General features: G+C 33.2%; 1 protein-coding gene across 3 annotated transcripts in view; it reads right to left on the bottom strand.

Moving 5' to 3' along the window:
- Window positions 1-931: 931 nt before the first annotated feature.
- LOC132906575 (fasciclin-1) overlaps window positions 932-22,387 on the bottom strand; it is a 386,191-nt gene continuing 364,735 nt past the window's right edge. For 2 of the 3 annotated variants that reach the window (XM_060958875.1, XM_060958876.1), the window contains 5 exons: window positions 19,746-19,960; window positions 16,297-16,459; window positions 15,775-15,919; window positions 15,445-15,486; window positions 932-9,732 (listed from right to left, as the gene is read on the bottom strand). In XM_060958875.1, the coding sequence (XP_060814858.1) occupies window positions 9,542-9,732; window positions 15,445-15,486; window positions 15,775-15,919; window positions 16,297-16,459; window positions 19,746-19,960 (756 nt within the window). In that variant the 3' untranslated portion in view covers window positions 932-9,541. The remainder of the gene's footprint in view (window positions 9,733-15,444; window positions 15,487-15,774; window positions 15,920-16,296; window positions 16,460-19,745; window positions 19,961-22,387) is intronic. The other variant, XM_060958877.1, reaches the window with a different exon arrangement.

Raw genomic sequence — 22,387 nt, 5'->3', positions numbered from 1 at the left:
AATGTATATATACATAAAATCGTTCTAATTTATCAGCCGACATAGTATTCCACTATTAATAAAGAATGATTTGTTAAAAAGGTTAAATGGGTATATACTTAAATGGGTCAATTCACGGGTCAGTGAAGTTTCAATTGTAGAAATTAAATTGGAAAATCTATGAAAACTAGTGTGCAGAAGAGTATTATATTCGTCTTTACCAAAGTATACAAGATACATATCATTAAATTTGAATTTAATAGATACAATGTTCCGTTTAATGGATTGATATTAAACATAATCGTGTATTAGGAAGTAAAATAGAATTATTCGTGTGAAAACATATTAGATGCTAAACATATGAAAGCTTAAATTCTTTTGCAACTATGTTCCAGTTCTTGCATCATCTTATGTAATCGAAAAAAGCTGCAAAGATTTGATTATTCTTCTTTGTCGTTTGCTTTGCAGAGTGACCAAAGTATCTTTTCTATTACAACTTGCAGGATTATTTAGTTCGTACTATCATTGTAAAATTATAGTAATGTATAAGTTAAAAAATTATTTAGAATTTCTTCCATAACTTAGGAAATTCGATTTCTTGTATTTTCTAAAAGGGCTTGAAACAGGAAGTTTTCATTGAAAGGATTAACAAATGTTGTTTAAACTTGTTTCGTAAGTATTCTTTATTTTTTGTAAAATTATACAGCCAAAATAATATCATAATTTACGATGCAAAATTTAAGAACATAGATATTCGCGTTTCTTTCTTGAACGACTCGTGGACATTTCGTTTCGTTACTAAATAGATGTATACCATGCTAAAATAACTTCATAGGTATATTTTGCTTGTTCAATATTTGGTGTGATTTCGCGACGTGAAGTCTGAAAATTATCGAAACACGATACGCTTCCGTTCCCGCGAGAACGACACGTTTCAATCAACGAAACCCACTTAAACTATCTTATAGGTGTTCTTTATTCTTTGTAAAATCATACAGCATAAGCGACCACAGTCTACACAGTGTAGTCAAGCGAGATACAAGTGACATGATCGTTCAACGATTGGGCAAACGACGATCAAAGTACCGTTGCATTCGTACGATCTTCCCAAACCAGAAAAAAATTCCTTTTAATTTGATATTCCCTATTTTTACTTTTTTTCTTTTTTAATCTATTTATCTTTATTTCTTTATCATTGTTGGGAGATAATTTTATTATTATTGGGCACTGATGTCACGTCGTTCGCCCTACGAATACAGACACACACACATTTGTAAATTCAGGTGGCTCGAAATGCGCGAATTCTCTCGTAAAAATTTTACACAAGAAGTCTCTGTCGTCCCTCGCGATAATCGCGTGATTCCGAGAAAGAAAGAAACTTAATGATTAACTCTGAAAATACAGACAAATGTAATACACGTACATCTAAGCCCTAAGAAGAAAACTAGAATCCTCTGCTGGTTAATTATCTAAAATATAATTATGTATATATGTGTATGTTACTTAAATCGAGTGTTGCTCTGCTTGGCAATTTAAATATCGAGCGACGTTTTAATCCATGGATGAATGATCGAAATAAAATCGGCTTTTGTACAAATAGCTCTGTGGTACGTAAAATTTGATTCCCCTACTATAATATAGTTATATAATATACATATATATATTTATATATTATATAATATATATATATAATAGCTAATAAATAATCCTTAGTTAAATTTAATTATTTAAATTCAATTAGTTAAATCCCGTTTTAATCTTGACGGTACCTATGTCCAACTCTTAAAATATTAAATCACTTATTATACCTTACGTTTTCTCGTTTCGTCCGCGATTTTTCAAAATGAACAAACTCATCCTCCTCTCTTATGTGTTATCTCGTTATCGACTATTATACCCTTATTTAGTAATGATTTTACGTTACGTAAAGGTGCCATATACGTTAATTACTAGATGCATTTAAATCACCAGTTGTGTATTTGCGAATAATTGAGAAACAAATTTTCGTAACGTTCTAACGATCGTTAATCACAAGGGCGATTATGAGGATTGAGTGATGTATCGTGGTTTCGTAGTGAGATAAATGCAAATGGCAACACGTGGCTGAAGAAAACGCGCGATTCGGAAGGATCTACGACGACGAGTATAGAGAAAACGCTGTTCGACGTTCGTTCGCTGCAAGAAACATCTCTGTGCAGGGCTAAACTTTGGTCTAGAGTTCCGCGTGTTCTGTAATGAAAGCTTACGAATGCAAATTTAATCTTATCGTTATCGTCATCTTTTAATTAACAGATTTGTAAATAGCAATAATATTTGTTATTTTTGTTATTAGATATAATTTTTGAAAAGCGAAATTTAACAGTGTCTTAGGCACATTAATCTAAAATGCTTCATTAATAATTTTTCATAAAAATAGAATAATAATAGAATAAAAATAGAATAGAGTAAAATCATCGTAAAATTATTCTAGAATCTTCGTTCGAAAAGAAGTCATATTTATCAGTTTAACGTTTAAATTTTCAGCTTTTTAGTATCGTATATAATATACGCGAAGAATAGCTTGACCTCAACGTTAGTTGAACAAAATTTTAATTCACCCTCAGCGTCAGCAAAATACTTTCTCAAAGTTCAGCAACCCGCTTGAACAGTACCCTCTATAGACACGTGTGATGTATAGGTACCTACGTAGGAAACGTGCATACGAAGTTGAGTTTCGCGATGATTTTCGCTTGTGTTCCTGCGAACGATGCCTTACTGCTAGTTCCTAAAATTCAGACAGTAACTTCTTACATCATAGAATCGATAATGGTAATAACAGAGTGACGGTGACAGAATGATTGCTTCGAGGAACGATTGGTATGAATCTCTTTTTCCTTACCCGTTACTTAAGAACAGAACGCAAATATATATTCGAAGGAGAATTTCTTTTACGTAATTACGTGTAATTATATACATTATCTTTATGTAAATTTCATTCACTTGAATAACAAAATACTAGATGAGTATTAGCGAAACACTAGATAAGCAGAAGCTCGTTACGAGGATAGGAAAAATTAAATTTATTACAAAGAAAATTTTATACATAGGAAGCGATATCGAATAATAATAATTTATCTTTTTTTACAATTATCTGATATTCTTTATATTATTATTAATTCACAGAGGACTGTAGATAATTTACGGACATTTACAAACGAAGTAATAATTTCAGAAAAAAGTTAAAAAGTTTCTTAAATGTTCTCGACGAAAAATATTTTAACATGCTTTCGATTCTTTTTTCCTCGCCACGACTGAATCCCCTTTATGAATACACACTCTACGATTAAGCTCGAACAGATGTTGATTTTCGACTCATCGGAAGAATCAGATCACGAACGAACGAATCTGAAATAAACGAGAAGATAAGAGCCGATGGAAACGAATCTTTGGGAACGTATCGTGTTAGAAATTCGACTTAATTCGACCACCAAACGCAATGGTGTAATGGTATTTTTCCCTGTTACTGAAGTGTATATAGTAGGTATATCTACGAAATGTACAAATAATCACGCAAAAAGATATTTTTGTTCGAAGATTTTAACGATTAATTATCACACGAGGAGTGAATCTAATTAATTAATCGAGGTACGCGAGAAAAATGAATCGTCGATCGCTTTATACGCTTACTTCTTTGGTCAAGGACTAAAGTATATGTATACGAGATTTTCAGTGACTGTTTAACTAATTGCGAACAATTCAATTTTCTCGTACTTATCCATAAATTGAAGAAATTCATTCATATATATCGTGTAATTGAAACGCGATGATTTCAAGTTTTATCAATTTTTGCTCAAGCTCTGAGATTTTATGAACGTAGAACAAAATACAACGACGTTCTTTCAGTAAGTTGTACTGTGAAAAAAGTCGTCTGTTTTTAATATGATATAAATGGCACTTTGAGGATATTAAAGAAGTTTCTAAATTCTTCTTCCTTTTCTTCGAGGAATTTTTAAATTTGCATAAATGAGAATACATTTTGCTTCAAGTTTTTTTGAAATCGAAGTATGATTTTGATGAGTCGAGTATTTTTAATTATTCGTAATTCATATATACTTTTTATCACTTTATTACTTTAATGAGTAATTCAATCTTTCATATTCGAGTACGATTTTCAAGTATCGAAATTTAGGTATTAAACGTGTTATAAAAGATACGATGAAATACTAATAAAATGAGGACTAACGAAAAGAAAGACGTCTATGTAAGGACAAAGAGATTTCCAACGAAACTCTGATATGAGTTAAATTTGATTTAAATCCCTATAATTTACCACATTTACCAATCATTATGTTACATTAAATTTCAATTTGATGATCCTTATGATCAAGACATGATTCGTTTTAAATAACAAAACAGTTATTACTTTGTATAACTGTCTTTCCTAATATGTATTATTACTCGTATCACGTGTTTTATGACGATTGTACAATTATTTAGTACCAAAAATTTCGTCCTGTCTAAAATTAAAAGATCCCTTTCAAATAGCAACAATGCTTCAGACGAGATATCCTCGAGATTTTTTAAACCACGAGAAACATCTTCGTCGAACTGTACAATTGTCCGATATACCGCTACTTTTGACATACGTGTTTCAATCCATTTCGGAATTCTTCGATCTTTTTTATAGCAAAACTGACAAAAGCGAGCTGAGAGGCGTGTGTGCTGTGTGTTTGGATATGCAACTGAGTCTACAAATCTCGAGTGTATTCGCTCGGTTCGACTTCTTTATTTGATTATTTCCATTTAATGATCCACGATTTTTCAACATTTCGATTCGCAAGATTTATCGTATATGTTCAGAGTTAGCCAGGATATTCGTCACATTTTCGCGTTTAAATGACATACATTACTGTCCATAAGTATTCGGATACTTTAAAATTATAAAATAAAATAATTCAGTATCTCATTTAATAAGCGACGAACGTGTCAATTGCTAATTCAGTAGATTAGGAATTCGAGTAACGAGCTAACTCGTCTGCTCAATTGACAAATTAAAATTTCAGTTGTGGCACGATGTAAAAAATTAGTAGAAAACAAATGTTCTACGATTATAACTTTAAAATATCATAATATTTCGACTAAATTGTATCAACTGCCCAAAAATATATGGACGGTAATGTACGAATCGTAAAAACGATACGAAAACGGGTTCGCCGAGTTCCGTTAAAAGGAAAAAAAAAGTACGTTGGGAGAAACAATAGAAGGGAACGTCGGATATGCTGTTTTTCTCTTGTATGTGATACTTTTTCGGAGTTCCGTGTGACGACATTTCCTTTCGAAATTCCGTCTCTCGCATTTCCATTCACACCATTCACAACCCAGACACAGCTGCGAATATGCGATTTTCGTTTCGGCGTTACGCTTGAACAAGCTGAATATTAAAGACGCATCTACACGAAGAAATAGAGTTTTACTATTTTTTTTATCCATTTTTTTTTTACTTTTCAATCTTAAGTTCTCGTCTAACGAACAAACAGTGTTTATTTAGAGTTTATGTATATTTATATATGTAATAATAATAATAATAATAATTAATAATAATTCATAATATCAATTCATCCCAACAACAAGTTTTAAGGTATCGTTTGATAGTATTTCTGTTATTTTCTCTTTTTTCTCTCAGTTTCTTCTCGTCTTTTATCAATCGTACTTTCTTTCCTCGTCAATATATCTCTCTGTTTATTATATATTTATATTTATATATTTATTTACTTTTTTCATATATATGTATAGACTGATATCAACACGTATAACATCGAATTCTTCTATTAATCCTTTTTTTTTTTTCTTTATTTCATTTTCGCGAAGAGAATTGCGGTAGCTGAATGATTTCTTAATTACAAGTCTTCTGTCTTCTCTTATTTCTTTTTCTGTTTGTTGTGTTTCTTTTTTTCCTCCTTTCTAACTAACACGCGTGAAACGACCGGAAATCCGACAGAGTCCGATCCAATCGTTCATTGTTTTTCTTCCATTTTTAGTTTCGGCGTTTCGATTACTGAACGACACTTTTCGCTATTTTATTTGTTTATCCCCCCCTGCCCTATTTTCGTCGCAATATTTTATTCTCTATGAAGAAACGAAATTCCGAGGCGTTTCTTTCTTCACCTTCGAATACTCAGGTTCTCTCGTCTTCTATCTGACTGACCTCTAATGGTTCTCATAGATTGTATCTATTCTCTGTTTTTAACAGACACGCGCGATCTTTGTAATTACTTGTACACACATAGCTAAGCTCTTACTAATCGTGGAATGAAACTGTGATGTGTCATTTGCTTATAATCTTTCGGCTTTGTTTCTTGATTTTGGATTACGAGTCTACAGTTTAACCTTACGCTATCTCATATATGTATATCAGTTCAAGTGAGATTATGGAGTTTAAAAATTAAACTATTCACTAGATTCAAATTAATTAATTACGTATAATTATTATATAGTTACGTATAGTAGGAATTGTTATTTTATATAATATTAATATAAAGTAAAAAGAAAGGTATAAAATAGCAGAAGATTAAACTGAGATACGTTAGTCGAAACAAAATACAAATCCGGGAATAATCTCGGTTACGACATTATTGTGACACGGTGCATTGACACAGATGATTCTATATAATATATATGTATAGATATATTATATATAGCACTGTACAGTCGATAAAAAAAAGTTTCTGGATGAGTATTTTACGTGTTATGCAGTCTGCTTAAACGAATTCTCGCATAAATCAGAAAAGTAACAAGACAAAAGCTTCGTCTGCCATATGGTTCCTATGCTTGTACAATCACTGCATTTGTTTTCATACAATTAATGTTTTGAATAATATTTTTAATATCTCTCGAATAAAATTGCACGTTTAACTCTTAATTGATACCAAGCATTGAGTATGGTAACAAAAAGAACTTTGGCTTCACTTGAACTTGCATGGTAATAATTAATTACCCAGTCCAAGCACAAGTAACATATTAATACATTCACTGCTACTATAATTATTTCAAATAGTGATATTTTGTTTAATTCACTGTCTCTTACAGTCTGTCCATGTATGAAAAGGCACAAATTTAAAAACACAATAGCTTAGTCAGCAAAATTATTTACAATTAAAATCTAATTGAATAAGTGGCGCAATATAAATATGCGTCGGTAGCAGCGAATGTGTTAAGCAAGAAACAAATTTGCCTTGAAAATTTCTCTTTAAATGCAAAGATTCGTTCAAATAACCTGCAGAATATCGGAATGTGATCGAGTCACTTCTAATGGGCAAAGCTCCCGTTTCTTTTAAGGATAATTGTACAAAAACTCGTTTGCAAGTATAATTCGGCTTGCAATAAGACATGGCAGTATTATCAGTAAGTAAACAGTGTAATACGATATGATACAGAGAGCAAATGTAATTGGAAATCACAACTAAGGCGCAAAACCACACGTCGAAAGTTAACGATGCCCAATTATCGTTTCAAAGTTTCGTTTTTTGGGTCAAGAGGATTTCTAACTCTGGAGTACTATAGTGGGATACTGCATTCTTCGCTCAGTTTCTTTTAAACTATTTTTATGATACGAAAACTTTGTTATCCATGTTTTCGAATAATTTTTTTGATTCCGAGAGACGAAAATTATTTTATTAGTACATTTGTATCTATAATAGAATTCTTGTTATATTTATTAGAAAAAAATTTTAATTAGTACATAATTAATAATATTAATACGTAGTATCTATATATAATATAATTTTTCGAACTCGAGGTGTAAATTAAATACGCGGATTAAATTTTTGTACTTGTTGTTATCTACTTTCCAAAGAAATGGATACTCATTTCGAAATGAAATATTATATCAATCGCTCAATCACTCTTTTTTGATCGATATACCTGAATTAAATTAATTGTCATAAAATTCTTTCACATGAATGGAAGGTCATAATTATTAAAAAGAATCATCGAAGTTCTATTATATGAACTGTTTGAACCAAATGGATTCAGAAAAATGAAATCCTACTACACTTTCTTCTGTTTTTGATTTTCTTCTGTTAATGGTTGGAGCAAACAGTTTCTCAATATAGTATTGATTAATTAAGATTTGCATATAGATAGTGTTGCAGAGTTTTGGACAAGTTTAGCTTTACCTATGTTATGTACATCGACAGAGTTCTCATAGAACCAATTTTCATTTGATTCTTCGGCGATGCCGACAAGGTGGCGACTCGTGTACCTCGCCGCATGATTCATGCGCCATGAGAAATGACGTTCATACATACATACACACAGAACTATAGCGTATCATCGTTAATGAAATCGAAGTACCATAATTAGGCGAGTCGTATGTTGTACGAAAAAGTTTTATGGCCTGAGTGATCAACGGCGTTCGATCTAAACCGACGTTAGACGCATGACGCGTTAGGAATATATTATCCTTATACCTGCGTTTCTTCTAAAATATCGGTATAGAAAGAACAATTGGATCCTCCACAGTTTGGTTGAACTTTCGTATGGTCGTAATCCTAGGTCGTTCAGAAAAGAGGAACGCCAGCATGGTAACTTGAATCGAGTAAAATAAAATAAGAAGAAACGTGCTCTTCTCTGCCAGCCTAACGAGAAATTGAATAGAATTGCTCTAGAAAAGGCCAACCCTCGTTGCCCTTGTACTCGAAGAAAGTTCCCCGAAATGACTGCTCTATCTTCACGTTCGTTCTTTCTCGTTCGTAAAGTTTTCTCTAAATTACTTACTTGGTTGGTACGGTTAATTTATCATTTGGTACGATCAATGGCGCCTCTAACTCGCGAAATTGCCTCGCCGCGCGATCGTCGCCGTTGAAATCTTTTCTCTTCTGTATTTTATTCGTGCGAGATCCTCGAAGACTCTCGTGTTAGACTTCCTAGGGCATACGAGCGCGCGCACGAGACACCTGACGGTTCCTATCGATACGATAAAACTTCAAATCAAAAGAATCTCTATAGTTACGTAATAACACCTGCACGTTCGTAGCGAAACATTACTGACGACGATAATTCAACTTTGAAACTGCTAAATAGTATGGTTCCTGTTTAAGCTTCGCCCACGTTGCTTATCGATCGGTTAGGCTCTTGTCTGATCGAGACAGAAACCACGGTATCTTCTCTTGTAGATCAGGTCAAGAGTCTCGACCTGGAGTCGCTTCGCATTCAGGATCGTCCCCGATCCATCGATCGTGCCTCGATTTCTTCACGGGGAACACATATAAGGGGGCCTTTATTCTTTTTCCATTAAAAGCGAGGCGAAAGCCAAAACCCCTCGAACACAGTTTACGCAGCGACACTTGAGAGATCGCGGACCACTCTGATCTCTACGAATATTCGAGAACAGAGTCGTTCGAGGACCGATATCATCGACTCTGACGAACACGCGTTCAAAACAACTTCCTTCAAAGTTCAGAGTTCAAGTTCAAAGTTCGAATCCGGATCTCGTGCACTGCGTTTTCTTGGACGAGAAAGATCGGAGACGGTCCCGAAATAAATTCCTAGGTGCACCTATGACAGACTTAGAAGAGATTCGTTCTTAAAGCAGCCACTTGGCTACCAGGATCATGATCAAGTGTGATGCAAGGCTAGTGATCGACGCGGTTCCGGTCACCCTGATGTCGCTGTCCTTCAGTAAGACTGCATCGATTACGTGGATGATACCGTTGGTGCACTCGACGTCCGGACGAAACACTCGAATCCATGTACCCTCCCATTCGATCTGGTAACCTGCAAAGAGAAACGATTTCCATCGATAAGTTGTGTCGATATTCACTTACAAAGCTGGATCGATAGATTAGATGAACGAAGCGAGTTGTGATGTTTGCAGCGATAGAAAAATTCCAGTGAGCGTTCACTTGTCGAGCATGAAGTCCGGCGTCACTAAATTACATTTGAACGTCAAGTTTTCAATCTATGGAACACGAAGACGCAAAATGCATGTAGCGAATATTCATAAAGTTATACACTTGGTATTTCGTTAACTGTTGTATTTTTTCTTTTTTCTTTTTTATTTAAATTAAGATATCTTTCGCGTTTCAAAGTGTGTAACATTTCGTTTGGTGATCAACCGACTGGAAGTTAAGTTAATCTATCGTTTGTTGGAAAATCGTATGTGTTACAAGTAGCAGTCGATCTGAAAAAGCTTGAGAAATGTGATTATCATATATAGATGCTTAGTGTTGTGAATATCATTCGATGCAGACGTTTTGTAAATTTTATATTGAGGTTGTTAAATAATAAGTGGTTATTTCAACGATGCAATTAAGAAAATCGAGAATCATTCGTAGCATTTTTTCAAATAACATATTCAGCCTTGTTCATACGTACTAGGACGCTTATAGAAAATGAGGTAAATCTGAAAAATTATCAGGTATTTGTTAAAACCTTTAGAGAAAGGAAAAGAATTTTCCAAATAATAACATAAATTTTTTCTTATATGTATTTTTGCTCAATCGCTGTTTTAATTAATTAATTTTCGTATATGAATTATTAGATCTTCCAAGATATTTATTATCTTCCTGATTCCATTCAATAAATTCTACAAGTGATTTCACAAATGAGATCCAAATTTTTACAAACTTTATTGAATTTTCTAACTGAGAGGTGTGTTTTATAAGAGACCAGTAAGTGTCCTGATCTTCCAGCAAATCTATAATTGTATGGTTAAAACACGGCAATATTATGAAGTTATCAACATAGAAGCAAAGAAATTAATTTAAGACAGTAAAAAAAGAAAGAAAAAATAGAAGAGAAGCGTTCAAAGAAATACGATAAACAGGCTGATGACTCTCGTTTGCTCCTTTCATTTTCAAGTTAGCAATTTTCATCTTTTTCCAGATACGCTGAGGTATCTTTCATCTGCAATTTTATACTCATGGTTCCTCTATCCGATTCAATTATTCTGTTGTTTCTCTCTTTGCTTCATTATTTCTTTCGATATTACCACGTGTTTCGCTCCCCTTTCGAGTTCTTCCTGCGCGACCATTCGTTGCATCGGTAACATTCGTTGAAAATAGAAAACGTTCTCACGATTCGCGCGATTCGTGGCCAAGCGAATGACCGAGCAAAGCACGTAGCAATTAGCACCAGCGGTAATCAAGGAATTTGCATTTAAATGGTGGTCGAAAGGTGCATAATAAATCGTCTTGCGGTCTCGACCCATAATTGTGCACGTTCTTCGTCGACCTCAGCTCGCTGAGAGTGCCCCGGAAGCCACCAAATTACCGTGTATCGAAATCGAATCACGCTATGATGAATCTATTCTTCCTTTCTTTTTTGTGATTTCATAGTCATTTATCGAATATAGAATTTACCAATTTTATTATAGAAGATGTCTTTGTTGTCTAAACTATTAGTGAAGGAATAGATAATTGTTTGGAATTTTTAATAACTTCAATAGTTATTTAGACGACGTGTCTATATCTATATAAGACTATTTATTTCGAAGATATTCAACGATCGCGTTGTAAAATTCGATAATGTTTTTAAAAAAGGTAATAAATAATTTCTTAATCTAACATAGAGAAGATTTATACTTATTTTCAATTTTTACTAATTTGTCTAACTTCGATATTTAGTGGATGCTGGCCATGGAAGAATATTTCCAAATATTTGAAATTATATCATAATGTATTTTCAATTTCATAATAAGTTATTTAAACATAAATTCTACATCAAAATAAAATCGTTTTGTTACCTGTTACTTGTAAATTATTTTACATATTTAATTTTAGAAACGTGAATAATATTGTCAAGTATCTTAAGCCATTTAATTAATACGTGTCTTTAATTTAGTAGCTGATTACTTAATCAACGAATGTAACTACTAAATAACGAAATTTTGATCAAAAACGTGGCTTCTATCTCTCCATTTCTAATATCCTTTCGCAAATGAAAGGTTTTTATACTCGTATAATAGCGTACATAGGAATCCTTTGAAGCGAATCTGTGGCAAACAAACTGTTTTGCTTTAGAACGGGATGTGACACAGAAAGCTCGTCGCAAAAAGCTTGTAAATTAAAACAGACGATAGATAACTACAGTTGAGGACAATTTACAGGTGTCCATATCGTTCTATTCCGCGTTCGTCACGTCCATTTATCGTCGCGAAAGGAAATGGCAGCCAATATATTTCGCGCAAAACCGTTCGCCATCTATCCCGCATCCGCAACTTTTTCTCATCTTTTCGTATTTTCTCGTACGAAATAGACATAATACAAATTTACGTCCAAACTGATATCCTGTTCGCATGCATAGTACAATGAATACGTAGTAGCGGGATAACGACCAAGTTGCGATATTTTCAGAGTTTTATTACCTCCTGTGTTTCTCTTTTCTTATTCATTAATTTTTTTCACGGTATAACATTAATACTCTACACTCTCCTATTATATTCTATCATTATGCATTTCAAAATTATGCATTTATTGAATAACGAAGATTAGGCAATAACGAAGAAAAAGTGTAATCTCTTCCAAACATGAAATTCCAAATAACGAGAAAATAATTTTCCACGGAAAATGGAAATGATATATCCTTGAAAAGGAGAAGACAAATATTCATTAAAATCCCAACTTTGATCATTAGAATCGAAGAATTATGACTCGTGGTAATTAGACTGTATATATCTATGGATTAATTGGACATTTCTGCAGAATATGTATATATATAATATGCAAAAATATATGAAATATCCAAAGTAAAATGCTCATTTCAATATCTAATAAGTAGATTAGATTTCTTTAGTTACGTGCATGAAAGTATAAAATCCAGCGATAATAACTTTCGTAGCTGTCCAATTAGTTCCTCTCTACTTATGTTTTCATATTCTTTTTCGTGAATCTAATGATAATTTTTCATCCCTGTTCATTCTTGTCAGGCTTATATTTCCACAAAATTCAAAGAAAAACATCAAGTACTAATTGTTCGACGGAATATTTAATCGGAGAACATAAAACAAGAAATTCGATATTAACATGTGCTGGAACGCTTTCGTACGATCAGCGATATTTTCACAGAAAAAGCGACGACGGTGACGATGAACACGATTGTATGGGTTAATCGTGTTCACGCCGGAAGCTAGTCCTGCGTTTTTACTGTAACAAGCTCAATCGACTTGTTCAAGCGAATAACAAGCAGTATGTATGGCGTATGTCAGTTGTTTCCCTGCAAAATCATAAAAATACTCACTGTGCAAATTGTTCAAACAATTAAATGTTACAATACGTAGCACGATTTATAAAATTCAACACGCCAATTGTTATTAATTTTGGCGTTGACGCAATTGACTATTTTGCTACTGGTAAATGATTACACGACGAGAATACAACGATGAATACTGGAAAAATTTGAGTGAACTGGAGCTCAGGCATCCTGTTTTCTTCTTGTCTTCGCGGTTATTTTCGCTTATTTCCCATCGTAAAATATTCTACCGTATGAGAGTGAATTTACATATCCGTATCTAATTTTCTTTACTTCAAATATTACAATATGAAATAACAGAAACTCTTATATTATTAATATATCTACTATATTTAACGTAATACAACATTTATATTTCAAAATTAAATGTACTAGTTTTCGATTGTTTATCTTCGAAAAATGTATTATATTTAAAAACCAATTCGACAACTTCTCGCTTAAAGGGGGAATTCAAAGTTAAATTGAAAAGAGGTTCACCAACAAGAATCACGACAGACACAAGCATGTACTGTATTAGCAATCTATCAATGAATTGTTTCACATACAGCGAGCACGACAACGTCAACAATCGTCACAACAACGAGTTTAGTCATCCTGTTACCTTAGTCAAACCAAAGAGACAATGTAAAAAGTTCATCAAGAGAAGGACAAGGGCTGCGTCTATCTACGTTTATGATAGTTAGATTTATTCGAATATGGCTGAAAAGTACAGATACGTATTTCGCTCATCGTGCACGCGTACGATTCAGAAGCATCAACAACGTGAACAATTGTGAAGTAGAGAAGCGCGTTCTACATATTCTGAGCATAAAGAAGCATTCCTTTCAAGCACTGAGACTGCGTGAAACGCGCGTACTTGATCAGATTTTAACGCAAATGAAACGTGATTATAATACGTGTTAGTAATTATGTGAACGAGGACACGTGATCAAACGACTCTCGTACATAGTGGGCTCGTGTTCAAATTTGTCATATTGAAAAAATCGTTTTGTGTCTTCCTTTGTCAAATGTTCGTGTATTTTGTAACAGTGTAAACGATAAATGTGTGCATTTCGAAATCTGCGGCTCCAAATATGCAGGTGACTCGAAAAATTTTCAGAATAGAATGCAGATACAAGTTATGTCAACGTTTGAAACTATCTCTATTCCTCGACTTTTATTTTTCAATTTTTATCTTTCATAACATTACTATCACATTTGATAAGAATTCTTTTTCAATAAAAAATTTATTCAATTTATGCTAGATTACTATAAAATCTTTTATGAATATATTATTACACAAAATATTTTGGAGCATTTTCAAAGGTTGAAACAAATTCGAGAATATATATGAAAAATGCAAGACGTTTAGTATAAGTATATATTTTACAGAAATCATAAAAATATTTAGTACAACATGTGAATAATTGTTTTAAACGTATAATTACTGTCAAAGATGTTTTCGTTGAATATAATGGATAATTGACTCAAGTATAATAAAATGACAATAAATTGCAGTAAATATCTGGTATCTCTTGTGTTCTTTTTCAGATTTCTTTCAAACTTTATTATTATAACCATAATAGTTGTGTCTCATTATAGCGCTGATGAAATTTCAAAATGTTTTGTATAACACACATGATATATTCACAAAAGATTCCTAGGTAAGCTCAGCACAAGTAAGTCACTGTAGGTCTAACGAATGAGATAAATGTAGCAATAAATTGCACTCTAATTCATTACACCATGTGGATGATACTTTTTCTATCATTGAACCTCTGATCTGTCTCAACTGAATGGAATTGGAGCTGATCTATAAATGTTTGTAGTTGACTAGAATTATGGTTGTTAATGGAAATGAACAAAATGAAAAAATTTCAAAGTTCCTACTATCGATATGTTCTTCGTTTTGAAACGATTCACACATAAGCCCAACTTATTAGAATATAGTATCGAATTATAAAATTTGGACAATGAAATTGACGCGTTTGTAGGGAGCAATCGTTAGAAACTTTTGGCAGACTGTCATCGCTTGATCTTTACGTTTATACATTTATCGTACATTGAAAATACATTATATTTACTACCAAGTAGATTTTTCTCTTTAAAATTATACGCAATCAAAATGTGCGCGCGTTAAACATAGTGCGTGAAAGTGCGAGGAACCCTTCACAAAATTGACAAATGTGCGCAGAGCTCGTACTGGTGAAAGCACGTGTCGTCGCTCATCGGCGACGTCTAAAGACTGAACTCACTCACCGAAAGTTTTTGGTCGGATCATGTTTTCGTCGTACGTGTCATCTAAATGTAACCAAATAGCACCAGGTTTGAAAATGAACAGAAAAAGCCCCATAACATGGAGCGTGTGAGTACAAAGCGTTATTTTCTTGTTTTATCCGTTTCGAGAAGAGCAAGAACAAAAAATACGATACATATACGATACCTGGACACATTTACGTTTAATACTGACAGAAGGATAAATCGAAATAAACGTCGAGTGTACCGTTGAGTTGAAGAATATCTGAGCAATTGCAAAAGTGCTTATGCAAAACGATTATTTTTTGGGACGATGTGATTATCTTTACTCACTTTCGCCAGCTTCACGGACACGAAGCTTCAGACTGTCTCTGGCTGCAGGAAGAACGAAGGTCTCGTTGTGCTTCATCTCTCTTAGCTTCGCCATCGTGTACGCCTCGTCTGCTATCACGAGGTGTCGTTCTAAGATTTGTCTTGCCTATAAGCAGATTTACATGTTAGATATTGTAGCGTAAATTTTTCTTGATAGGAAATTGGAGTTGGAAAATTATTTTTGTGAAGTGATTGCTACCGTCAATACGTTGATAACATGAGAATTCGGTAGAAAGAGGTTTCTTTGGGAAATTCAAATTGAGATGTATAAATATCGCAGTACTGATTCATATGGAATAAGAAAATACATTAAGTACAAAATATTATGTAGCATTATGTAAAAAAATAGAGGTGATTTTGAAAGCTTCGAAAATCTTCTATTATTCCTTTAATTTATAGTATTTATATGACAATAAAAATTATTTTCATCTATCGTGATGTAGCAGTAGTTTTAAATTATTAAATTCATATGAGAATACTTACATGATAGCTGTATTCAGGCATGAAGATCTTTTTCGTAGTAGATGGGTAGCTGATGGCAGACACACTCCAGGCATAATCGCGTGGGGCAAAGTATGTAAAACGCGTCCTCGTTTCGTTCAGTTGACTGTTGAATCCAATGCGTTGTCCAAGGAAGTAGGTGGAACTTGAAAAAGACAAAGAAATAAATTGAAGAAATTTACGATTTATACAAATGAATCAACATTAGAAGAAAACCAATGTAAGATACATATACTTCTACTTCCTAACATTTTAAGAAACATTTTATACAACGGTATTTTTAAGAAAGGGAAGAAGAAATGATTATTCTTCTACATCCATGATTTTGGCTGAGCCTTTACGTTGTATGTAAGTAAACGATAAATGTAAAAATGAAAATAAATTTATCGTCCTACATAGGATTATCAGAAAGAATATATTGCTATTATTGATAACTGACAAAACAAAATTTTTCTTATGCTCCCTGAAAGTTCCTTTCTGGAGGAGATAATTGATATATAATATATAATATATAATTTTCACATGAATAACACATAAAAATATCTCAAAAAATGTATCTATCTTCTTTGATCGAACAAATTTCCGTTCACTCTCCAAAAGAATTTGATCCTGAAGCGGTTAATTAACTATCATCACGGAAATCTCACATTACAATCTTTCAACCAACAGTTAAAGATATCTCACACATCCCCATCTCTGCAAGTGTCTCCCTTCTTGACCTTAATTCCTAGAGTCTTCACTCTTACCCTTCCAAACAGTCCATAAGGGAAACAAGTGGGTCTCGATTGTGGCTTTCGAACTCGATCCACAATTTCCGTTTCCTCAAGACACATACAGTAATAGAGCAGTTAACAGTACCCTGAGGCATACGATCCTCTTAGAAACGAACCACCTAAGCGTTCATACAATACGATCGATCGAAGAGATCGAGAAATTTTCCACGTTCCCATGAATGGCATCATTCGTTTTGAAACAGTTTGTAAATCAAGAGCTGATAGTCAGCGAGTGGCAAAAGGGTAGAACGTTGAGGCAAACAAATCGATGTAGTGGATCTTGATATTCGTAAACGTATAGACGTGACGTATAGGCACAGCCAGGGAGAACTACTACTATCAATGGCTTTTCTCGTCTACAGTCTAGATATCATGGTGTGGGGTGATGGAATGCTGACATCACCATCCATCCACCGCATCGAATAACGATAGCCATCGTATAAAGGGGCTAATGGCATTAAAGGCACCGTATAACCGATCGTTTCCTGGGCAATGGTGGTTCAACGTTTCCACGTAACAAGATGGGATACTTGGTGGCCATCCTACCCTTCATAATGTTGCATCGTTTCTGGCGAATATATCGTACACTAATAAATTCGTCTCGCCAGATGTTTCCAGATGCTACGTTTGAGTTAACACGTTTTATCGCTAGAGAAAGAGAACGACTCCTCTGCTGAAGTATTAATTATATTTATTTAGACGGAAATTTTACGTTGAATTATCAGATTCGAGAAATGTGGTGCAGTGGAGGTTTGATTATCTGACGCTTTATACATAATTTATATTTTCTTTGAAATTTAATAATTTTCCTCAATTATTTCCATTTTGTGCTTCACAATATCTGATACTACAAGTGTTTCCAAATTTGTAGAATGTCGATGTAAATACATCTATTTTTTGTTCATCAACTGTCATAAATTTTTGATAGCCCATAAAAGACATGATACGTGTTGACAATTAGCAAACGCTTATTAATAACGACGCTCTTTCTCTACGATTTTTATTTTCCCCTTCTTCGATGCGTGACAAACGTTTTACCAGATATTCATAGAGTTTTAGATCGATGGAAAATCGTTCGGATCAGCTTCATATACGAATAGCATCAAACGCATAAATGTTTAGTTATGGAAGCTTACTCATTTAACGGGGTTTTAGCGTCGCGAAAGTTTATTTATCGGTTATTGGAATATCATTTAATTGGATTTTCCATTATCGATGCATCGATAATTGAAATAACGAGAGGGGAATTAAATCACGGTGGATCTGGTTGCGCAATATTCATACGGTTCGAACATGTACTTGGAATCAGTTTCATTAGAGCAATCTACCGGAAATGGAAATATACATGTTTCGTGCATGAAAAGAATGTTTCTTCATGTAATACACACGATAGTTGGACACATAAAAATTTCCATACAAATTGTTTCTCTTTCGTAGTTGAAGTACAACACTGTACGAAACTCCTAGTTTACTTAACAAATTTTTTATGAAAAAAAATCAATTTTAAATGTGTGAAAGTCACAGGAGAGTTTAGTTTACTTAACAAATTTTTTACGAAAAAAAATCAGTTGTAAATGTGTGAAAGTTACAGGAGAGTTTAGTTTACTTAAAAAATTTTTTATGAAAAAAAATCAGTTTTAAATGTGTGAAAGTCACAGGAGAGATGCATGACGAGTATATTCGTCGTTTGAACTGACACGCATAAATTGAACATTTTTTGGGAATAATTCAATTCTGGTTGAATGCAGAAGCGATTTCAATAGAAAATCGAATGCAATTGCATTCGGTACGAATTTAATAGATCGACGTGTAATTGGTAAAATTACCCAATTCTTTACATAAGAGCTCCACTTACTGTATCAGTTAAACGAAGCACGTTAATGGTAATTGGACTGAAAATTTTCATGTTCTTTAATTAGATTTAAGGACAAAAAAAATTCGAAGTACATAGTGGAATAATTAAAATCAATTATTTTGCAATGAAAATTGCTTGTATGACGGAACAAACAAGATCTTTTCTAGAATACACGTTTAAGTACTTTCTGATATAATTGACAGAATCGATTTAATTTACAAAATGGGTCCTCTAATGAAATATACAAGAATAGCGTATAATTACAGTTCTATACCAGTGTAGTAAACGACGACAAAGAAGATACAATTAATTCATCGATTATTTCACTGTATCAATTTTGTTGTAAAAAATTCTCTGTGCTACATATCCTCTAATATTTATTCTAATACATATGCTAATGTAAATAGCTGTTTAAAATAATTGCATAAATAGAATTGGGATCTAAAATTCAATCTTAATAAATTGTAGCAGGAAATCACTCAATCATCAATGATGTCAAAAACAAAACATTATTTAGCTCTTAATTATTATCAGTAGGTCTTAAATGATCTACAGTAACTTGCGTTATATGAACTACTCACTAAACCAGTCCATTTTGATTTATATTTCATATTTCATGAGACAGAGACCATCGATGGCATTTATCACGTAAAATAGAAGATATATAATAAATAAAAATTAATTAAACTGTTAAAAAACATCTAAGTTGAAGAAAAACATTGAAGAAATTTAAAATTTCACTCTACTAGATATTTCAATTTTAACTCGAAGGTATATTGAGTGTTACAAAGATATTAACATACTTGAGCATAGGGTCGGTTCTAAGTTTTTCCAGCACATTGGTATAGGGTACACCAAGAACTCTATCGATGATGTGAATCAATCCATTGGTAGCAGCGATATTTGCAGTGACCACTGTTGCGTTCACGCCACCACCTTCGACGGTCACTATCTGGTTTCCGCTTGGTTCCTGAGCCACATTGAAGTACAGCTTCTTCCTGTCTGCTGCTGTGGCAACCTATAAAAGAACGACGAATCTTAAAGAAAATCTCAAAAATATACTCAGCATGCTCTACACATCGAAACATCGATATTATATATAGCTATTAATATAGAAAGAGAAAATAAATAATCCGTTTCTTCGAATAATTCGCTATTTATTATGGTATATTGATAATGTCACTACTCAATTATTTATTGAGTTTCTATACATAGTTACATTGTGTTATACTAAAATGAAACGTTTAACTTCACTTCATTAGAATTTCATTTAATGCAGACTTATTTCTAAATATGAATTTACATAAATATCGACTAGAAACTAAAAAAGGGTCTAACGTTTTTAAAGGCAGTCACAGATAGATTTATCCATAATTAAATAAACAAGGTTCTGTTTCTTTTTATTCTTTTTAGTACCAGACGTGAATTATTTAAATACGGTAACAAAGTTAAAGGAACTTGACAAATAATTAATAATTAACGAGAGAGCCGTGAGGTGGATGGGGCGATTTTATTCGAAGAACGGTTGAAAGTCAGCCGCGTGCAAACAAGAACTCGTACGTATCTAACTGCAAGTTACAGCGGGAAACGAGGGCCGAGTTTAAATTCATGTACGCTTTTCTACTTGCAGCTTTCTCACAGATCAGAAAGAAGAGAATTAGAAGGAACGTTGTTAGACACTTAGCAATAACTCTCCTTTGTTACGTGTGCATTTATTAGTATACTTACAACAGATATGAGGAAGAATGTATAATTTCAAGCAGAGATTAATGATCTAAAGTATGTAATTCTGCGCATTTTATTTGTCTTTTAATATTTAAATTGATAGGTCATGATACTTTTGTAGATTTTGATTTCTTCTTTAAGAGTATATTGTACGATTTCTACAATATACGAGTAACAAATAAAGAACAATTTTCTTTCAGTCGGATATTTAGAACTTAAGTTTATGAAAACCCATACGATCAAATTCACATTTGTATGCACATTTTGTTCCTTGAGTCAATTTGGCATGTTGCGATAAATGTGAAATCGCTTTATTATTTGTAAACGATGTGTGAAATCCTACGTCTGATAATTCACAGAAATGTATTTTAAATGTCTAATAGAATCTAACAGAATCTAGTTCTTACAATCAGTAAAACTTATAATATATATATAATAAAGAAGTTTATACATATACATGTACAAATCTGAAGATTGTTTTATTGAAAATAAATAATAAAATTGCTGTACACACATAAACGAAACTAGTTATTTCTATTATACTCACTGTGACAATGAAAAACAGACGAGAATGTCAGCGATAGATAAAATAATAATCATATGATAAATATACAAATTATTAGAAACTATAAAGTGTAATCATAAAGCTATTGTAAAAGGAATGGCACCGCCTATAAACCATTTGACAGTCTTAATTCACGCTTCCGCGAATACCCGTTTAAAGTTGAAAATTTGTTTCCTCATTGGAGTCCTGGCATTTTCGTAGAAAGTTTAATGAGAGTGGTAGCGACGAAGAAAAAGAAGCAAAAAGACTCCAAGATAGGAGAGGGATAAAAAGAAAGAAAGAGAGAGACGAAGAGCAAGAGAGAGCTTAAGGGTAGTGATTCCTTTTCCGATTGATCCCCTTCTCATGAATTTTCCTACTTGTACTCCCCGCACCACTTCCGGTTACTTTTCTGATCTTGAGTTGCTGCTACTGCATCCGTATATAGATGCATCTACTATCGGGACTAGCGGCTTCAAAGATCAGATCGAATAAATTCCATGAAAATCCACGCCCCTCTTTGGCAAAGAATTTTCCTATAAGCCTTTTTCTACGCGAGATCACTCGACCGCCTTTTACTTTTTATTCCGCCAGGATCCATGCACTTTCCACGTTCTTCATTTCGCGTTTCATCCGATTTCAATTCTTCTTTTTGCTCTATCTCTCTTCGATATTTAGTACGCTTAAGCGCAATTCTGCTTTTTTTAATCGAGTTATATCCATTCGAAGCGGACGTAACCTGCCTTTTAATCGTAGTTCACCAATTAGAAACTCAATTAAAATTTGCAACATGTTCGCAGGTTTTAAGTTAAAATTTGTATTAATTTATTGATTCATTTATTGCACTCACGTTACTCATTTGCATTGATAATAAAAAAAAAAAGATAATGAAAAACAATATGATTGAGAAAATTAGAACGCGAAAGTGTTTTTGACAGAATAGCTTCATGTGAAAATAGGTTTCATACTGTCTTTTGCAGCATGCAATCCAGTTCTTCATCTTCTTCCTGTTAGATACAATCTGTCTTTGGGAAGCATCAGTTCTTCTTAATTGGCAATTAGCTAAGTAACGACGACATGGGCGTTATTGATCGATCGAGGATGAAGCGTTACTCCTTCAAAAATTTAGTAATAAATACGAAGACAAAATTCTTCCTCTTGTAACTTAGCTTGTAA

This window comes from Bombus pascuorum, chromosome 4 (genome assembly GCF_905332965.1).
Source record: "Bombus pascuorum chromosome 4, iyBomPasc1.1, whole genome shotgun sequence".
NCBI lineage: Eukaryota > Metazoa > Arthropoda > Insecta > Hymenoptera > Apidae > Bombus > Bombus pascuorum.
Note: the sequence above shows the minus strand (reverse complement) of the source record. Positions and strands in the feature narration are given on the sequence as shown.